Here is a 7,563-nt window from a genome sequence, read left to right as displayed (position 1 = left end):
CAGTCTTTTATTTCAAAAAATGAGTGATGTCAAACAACAGGAGAGGACTGACTCTCTCTCTCTCTCTCTCTCTCTCTCTCTCTCTCAACGTCAGCTGCGTACAAAGCAGTTTCTCGAATCGAGACAATGTTTCTCCGACCCGCCGCTGTGATGCTTCTTCTGCTCATTCAGGTGCTCGCGATATTTCCCTGTGATATTTCCGATGCCTCGGTACGGGACAGGACTGCGCTATTCTCCGGGCTGCGGGACGAGTGTGAGTGCGACCCAGAGAGCTTTACTGCGTCCTGCGCACTTAGAGCATGAATCAGGACCGGTCCAGTCAGAGCAAGAGCAAGTCGGTCATGTGTGTAATTTATGGTCTCGAGACAGCTTACCTGCTCGACTGTATATTGGTGAAAACTCACTGTAACGCAAGTGTAAACAGGAGTGAGTGAGTGAGTGAGTGAGTGTGCACCGCACTGAACCGCGCCGCGCCGCGCCGCGCCGCCGCTTAACGACACTCAACCGACTGCGGCTCAGTTTGAAATGGGCGGGAAGCTGCACGAAGCCTCACAGCACGTCCCTTCTACAAGTCATTGGACGGCGGCGCTCGTATAGCCTCATTTGTTCTTTCATCCGTTTTCAGACGTGTGATTGGAGGCATCGAAAGGCTCCTGTATGACAGCAACTGGATGGCATGTTTGGGTTTTTTTTTGTTTTTGTTTTTTATTATACAGCCTGCACCTGCATATCAGGACTATTTGAAGTGTATTTGTGACCTACAAATAAGCTTTCTTTCTCCCTGAAGGACTCCAAATCTGCTGCGTCACGTCATTCGGGTTTCATCCAGACCGATTTGTTTTCTAGATTATTATTATTATTATGATTTATTATGATTTATTATTATTATTTTCCCCCAGATATCAAGTGGATGCAAGACCAGGTTGTCCTAACACGAGCCAGGCTGCTGCTGCCTGTGTAGGCGACACCGCGTGAAGCAGAGACCAGGAGAAACTGTCCTGCTCAAGCTGGCTCGTGTGTGATTGTGCAGCACGTTTTCGGCTGGTGGTGACTAAATAATCCTCCTCCTCGGATAGAGATGGCGTGATATCCCTGTTTTTCCGCGCTGAGAGCGATCGCTACAGTGGAACGATATTAAAGTTGAGGTGGGCGGACCTTGGCATAGCACCATATTTTGTGTGTGTGCGTGTGTGTGTGTGAGAGAGAGAGAGAGTGAGGGGGGCTGGAAGAAGAGACTATTTACTACAGATCCGTGCTGATTTGCGTTACAACCAGGATTGGTCTTCAAAAGTAACATCACAGCGTTTGAACTGAATTTGTTAGAGTGATACATTGTATTCGTTCACCCTCTGAACATCTTGTGAAGATCATGGCTGAAGCCCCAGATGTAGTAAACAGGTTGTCCACTGCTGCTGCAAGAGGAGACTTAAGAGAAACTGAGCAGATACTGAAGAGCAACATTAACGTGAATGCGAGGAACAAATTCGGCAGGACACCACTGCAGGTTGGAGATCATCACGCACTACTTACACTTAGTTTGAAGCACGAGTGCTTCCTTTTCTTTCTCCCCCCACCTTTTTTTTAAATTTGATCTTATTTATTTGATTGAGTAGCCTACCTTTTATTTATTCACCAGTCTGAATTCCCTCGAAGCTTTACTGCTTTAAAAATAGTGATCCATGAAAAGTGAATATTAATCACATCTGGGCTATCACGACCAGCAACTCTATCCTGCTACATTATTTTGCTATTACTGCTGTTATGACCAGATATTTACTTGTCAGGTTTAATTTCGGTTCTAAACGCTGCAAAACATTACTAAATATGAACATGTAGGCTCATAATGTATATATTTGAGGGGAAAATACCGAACATGACATTTCTCCTGATTTAAGGCCACTGCTAAGCTGCAGAATTATTAGCTCAGGGCAGTGTGTTTCCAAATTATCCTCAAAGATCAAAATTAGAGTTGTCCTACTCCAAAAACTATCAATTATGGATCTAAAATATGATTATGTCAGTGGTTTTGATATATTTATTTATTTATTTTGCTTAGTTTGCTCGTGGCCTACATTAAAATGATCTAGGACCTCTCGATAATGTCTCCCAACATCACACTCCTTCATGTAATGATTGCCTGATCCAAAATATAAGCTGTATTTATTTATTTATTTATTTATTTTTATCGACTTACTTATTTATTTGTAAAAATTAATATAGGATATTAATTTTCATGCATTAGTGCTGTTAAATGAATGAAAGGTGACACGTGGCTGACACCCTATATTCAATAAGCACTGTTCAATATGAAATATAGCTGCTGCTTACTCATACTTATACACTGTATTTACACAAATCCATTTTTCAGCTTCAAAAATGACTACATATGTTTAGGGGAATCCCGCATGTCGAGTCAAACAATATGCAGTTCAGTCTGTGTAGGCTAAGCCAACATTGCTAACTGCCTGTTTCAGATGTAGGCTAATCGTCTAGTTTAGATTACAAGTTGATTATTTATTGGGCAGGTTATTTAGTTTGTTTTTGCACATTTCTCAAGCATATACGTTTGGGATTTGTTTTGTTTTTCACTGAGGACATTTCTGATCACTCAGGAAAAAAACAGATTAGCTTTCTTACAGAACAAATGAGAATTTTTTGTTTAAAAACCTTTAAAAATAGCCCAGTGAATAATAAAACTGTAATGGTGTTTTTAGTTATTGTGTATCAGTGAACTTTGTAACCAAAGCTCGCAAAGCCTTTGATTAAAATTGATTTTTTTTCCGGAAAATCCCCAGAATCTATGCAAGCTAAGGTGAAAATAAAATTTGATAATCCGAGTAGTAATACCCAAAAAGGCCTACATATTGCGTTGGTAAGAAGTTACCTAATTTTATTTTAATCAGTCAAGACAATGAAATTGTAAAAATAGGCTTTAAAAGCATACCTACTTCTTTCCTGATGAAGTCTGATGCAACCTTGGTCACGTATAGGCCGTTATGTATTATTTACAAATAATAGCATGCTCTATGAATAGTTCTTATTCATATTAAATAAATGTATAAATGCAACGTATAAATATATTCGTTTTGGTAAGTAAAAACAACATTTGCATGTTGACTTTTTTTAAAAATAGCATCTTTATTTTGCAGATAAAGGCAGGTGGAAAAAAATAGATAACTTGTTGAAGTTACTAAGGTCAATAATATGTTTAGAACAGAAATGTTACACACAGGTTTTGTTTTTATATTCTTAGAGGGGGGGAAGCAGTAAAAGTACCTTTCCTTGTCAGTGGGGTTAAATAATGACTCTAAAAACTAATTAAAGGTACAAAAGTGGTGCATTTATGTACTTGAAATATTTTTAGAGGTAAGCTATACATTCACGTGAGCATGTGAAACACGTGTAGGCCTCTATGGGGACAAAAGATGTAGGCTGTTCTGGAGGGGTACCGGCCCAGGGACAAGGAAAATACAGTTTTTTTGTGTGTTATTTTTTTATAATGTTAATGTGCATTACACGCAGTGTATGTATAATTTCGTTTATATTGGTTTAACCGCAGTGCGTAAGCATGGGAGCATAATATGTGTGTGTGTGTTGTTTTTTTTAAAGGTGGTGAAACTCGGCTGTCCTTCTGTAGCTGAAGCCCTGCTGCGCGCGGGCGCTGATCCAAACGTGCCCGACCCCAGCGGAGGACTGAGACTGGCACACGACGCGGCTCGCGACGGCTACACGGACATGCTTGAGGTGCTGCTGACCTACGGAGCAGATGTCAGTCTCCAAGACGACGCTGGTAATCTGCCGCTGCATCTGGCGGCGCGTGAGGGGCATCAGGATGTAGTGGAGCTCCTGGCACCGCGCACCGCACATCCGTTTTTGCCCAACCGTGCGGGTTTGACGCCCCTGCAGCTGGCATCACAACATAACAAAGACGTTACGGCGCGCTGGTTCGAGAACTACCGGCATGTGCATCCACAACCAGAGTAGGTCAGAGTAGGTCGGCCCGACAGGAGCGGCCGCACTGTGCTGTGACAGAGGTAGTGTAGACATACATGCTGAATGAGCGTTTTCATAGTCTTCGAGAAATATTCAGCTAACTACCTCTTTTTTTAAAATCTGACATCGGGGCAATGAAGATGTGGGGAAAGAGTTTAAACGAAGGCCATTTTGAAGCAGACACAAGGCCAAACGTTTTTACAGGCCTCGGCTGCTTTCCCTGAGTGTACTGTTACATTACATATGATAATCATTATCATCATCATCAGGTGTTTCTAGTTGGTTGGATTATTTTTTTTTTTTTTTGGATATTCAAATTGGATTTGTTTGGGATTTTTATGTGAAGGTGTCATTAGACTACTCCCGGAGTGCGCCACTCTCTCAGAAATAAAGCTACTAAACTTGTCGGTGGTTGGGATCATCAAAGGTACATGTTTTCTATCTTTAGTTTATATATTTTGCACCGAAAAATTTCAGAGTGTACCTTTAATTAGCTTTTACAATAACATAGTACTAAACTTTTGTTGTGGCTGGGGTGGTAAAGGTTAAGGGTGCATTTAATATTGGCCTATCCTCTGGGAAACGTGAACACAGTGTATCTTTAAAACGATTCATTTAAGGAAAATTAAAATGGACCGGGTTTTTAGAGTAAAGTCCTTATATATATATATATATATATATATATATATATATATATATATATATATATATATATATATATATATATAAGGTGTATATTTGAGGGTGCCATCCCAATTTAATACGCATTTTGCTTTTTTTTTGTTTGGTTGTTGTTGTTTTTTCTGAGAGTAGGTAAAGGCTGAGAGTAGTAAGGACCAGTTATGTTCCTTAAATAATTTGAAAAGTTTCCAGATAAAACATGCTAAAGATACAAAACATGTCACTTTGATTGTTCCACTACACCAACACAGAAAAAAAGTACAGTTTGTTACCTTTATTACTGAGTGAACAGAGTATATAATAATAATAATAATAATAATAATAATAATAATAATAATAATAACTTAATATGGTGCGCGCTGCTGCCCAAATCCGCCAACTTACCTGCTAATTTTGTTCATTTTCAATCCTGTTGTAAATTTAATCCCAATAAGACAAACGCCCGGGAACTAACTGGTTATTCAGTGAGTTTATTTGATGACCGAAAATACAATTATGTCTCAGATCGGAGCGCATTTCTGCTTTGAGATGTTTCTCTCCCCTGTTTTCCTGAAATCATTGCACTATTGGTCTCTGAAGGCCAGCAGCAGGTCCCCTTAACCGGCGTTTTGATGCCTCGTCCTTTTGCTTCTGTTTGTGAAATAAATTGCACTTTTGCTTGTAGATAAATAATGCATTTTTTATACTTGTTAAAAATGTAACTGTGAACGAATGTGTTTTTATGTTGTTGTTGTTGTTGTTGTAAACAAGACATTGTATTTTCTCAAAATAAACCAAAGAAAATCGATACACGATTTCCAAAAAAAAACCAACCCAGCATCCCTTATGTGTTTAGCCTCAGTGTAATTCAGTTTGTCTTATTTAGCCTCGCTGATTCCCAGTAGCCTGCAAGTCCAAATGTCATATATTAAATTGGATTAAGCCTACTTGAACCTAACTAATGGTTGTATCATTTAATTATATGAAGACAAATAAAACGGTCGTTTAAACGTGTGTTGGTGTGATTATTTCTATCAATATAATTAATATCCGATTTGAAGTTGGTAATGAGTTAGTCTATAGGCTCTGTGTATGTGTGTGTGTGTGTGTGTGTGTGTGTGTGTGATAGGCCATGCATGTTACATGGCTTAACACAGCTTTAACCCTGATATAGTCTACGATAATAACTAATAATAAGCATGTAGATTTATCCAGTCAGGTTCAAAATCATGTTTTTATGAGGCTATTCTATAATCTGACATCTGTATGAAATATCTTGCAGCTGTTTTGTTTTGAATGTATATGAATCAGATCACAAGCTTCTCCGAGGCTATAGGATCAAACTGAAACGAGGTGTCACAGTTGTGTTTTTGCACATCACGGCTGTTGAGGCGCAAATTATTTTTTCTTTGTTTATACCTGAAACGAAAACAGCTGTAAATGAGTTGTGTGGGGTTTATTTCTTTCATGAAAACTAAAAAGTCAACAGAAAGGGCAGCTGTGGTCATACTGCAGCTGAAGCTAGCTCACTTTCCCATTTTATGAAAAATATGTTTGTTTTTTTTATCTTACTAGTGTCAATAGTCTGATCTGTGTTATGCATACATATAAATATAATTTAGGGCTGTTATTTTATATTTTACAGAGTAAAAGTAAAAAAAAAACGGAGAGAATAAAAAAATCCCCGTCAGCTTCTGGCTGAGGAAGTAAAACAAAAGAAGAAACCCGTTAGATAGATATGACTGAGGAAATACAGCGTTAGCATCAGGCTACAGCCTGCCGGGCATGCCAGGGCATTTCTGGTGCCATCGAGTAAATATAACCTCTCGAGTTATCCAGAGAAATTAACATAATTCATCAGGGCAGTGCACTGAAGTTGGGCTTTTTGAGAATGGCTTGTGACAGTGAAGCTGAGAGAGAGGTGGTGCTCTTCCTGGTTGGGTGGCTGCGATAAAGCTGTGGTAAGTCCGTTTGCTCCATCACCGATGAATATAACCGACGCATTACCGATCAAAAAGAATAACATGCTCAGTTATACAGCTGATTATAATATAGAAATAGAATTACTATATCAATTCATTCATTCGAAGCTTGAGCTGTCTAAAGATCCTATAATAATCCTCAGCTGTTTGCAGCCCACATTACAAACATCACACATGGTCGTTTTAATAAATGTTAGCTGTTGCTAACTCAACTGTAGTCTATTAATAACATTATTATGGTACTAAACCAGACATAGCCCTATATATACACTCTAAGTAGTCGTAGGGACCTAGTCATTTGTCATTTTTGCAATTTGGATTTTATGCACATTGTGTATGTATGTTTTTAATAGAAAGGGCATATTGTGTGCCTTAAATCTTAAATCTTGTGTGCCCCACATTCATAGAAAAAGGGTTATTAAACTATGATTGTAAACATTTCCTTGTTTCTTGGTTGGTACCCTTATCTCTTATATATATATATATATAAGAGATAAGGGTACCAACCAAGAAACAAGGAAATGTTTACAATCATAGTTTAATAACCCTTTTTCTATGAATGTGGGGTATTTTGTTTTGGCTCAAAAACAGAATATTGAAAAGGAAACACATACTGGTTTCACATTGTTAGATAATTTACATTTTTACCTAATATCTACTGTAGATTCTATAGCTTGTTTTTCCCCCTCCCCCCTTCTCTCTCTCTCTCTTTTTTTTTTTAGCTCAGCTTGTTCTGAAGGTAAAAATACATTTCCTTTTACAGGACCAATCTATTATAAGGCTGTTTTGTATTTAAATTAGTGCTTTCACTGATATTTCAAAGGCTTTGTTCTGGGGATGGTAGTGTACGTTTTGCAATTTCTGCATAATTAGTCAACGTTGCAATAGATAACTTGTCCTAATATTTACTCCATTTCCAAATCTTTAC

The 7,563-nt window shown here is 38.3% G+C and overlaps 1 protein-coding gene across 2 annotated transcripts; it reads left to right on the top strand.

The window, feature by feature from the left end:
- cdkn2c (cyclin-dependent kinase inhibitor 2C (p18, inhibits CDK4)) lies at positions 1–4,661 on the top strand. 2 transcript variants are annotated; one of them, XM_060932116.1, is made up of 3 exons: positions 1–171; positions 900–1,504; positions 3,610–4,661. In XM_060932116.1, the coding sequence occupies exons 2-3, from the start codon at positions 1,370–1,372 to the stop codon at positions 3,982–3,984; spliced, it is 510 nt and encodes a 169-aa protein (XP_060788099.1). In that variant the 5' UTR covers positions 1–171; positions 900–1,369; the 3' UTR covers positions 3,985–4,661. The 2 variants fall into 2 exon arrangements, with proteins under 2 accessions (XP_060788099.1, XP_060788097.1); XM_060932114.1 differs by having other exon boundaries at positions 1–1,504.
- The last annotated feature ends 2,902 nt before the right edge of the window (positions 4,662–7,563 follow it).

Source organism: Neoarius graeffei, chromosome 10 (genome assembly GCF_027579695.1).
Source record: "Neoarius graeffei isolate fNeoGra1 chromosome 10, fNeoGra1.pri, whole genome shotgun sequence".
In the NCBI taxonomy this organism is placed as follows: domain Eukaryota; kingdom Metazoa; phylum Chordata; class Actinopteri; order Siluriformes; family Ariidae; genus Neoarius; species Neoarius graeffei.
This window is presented reverse-complemented; position numbering and strand designations above follow the sequence as displayed.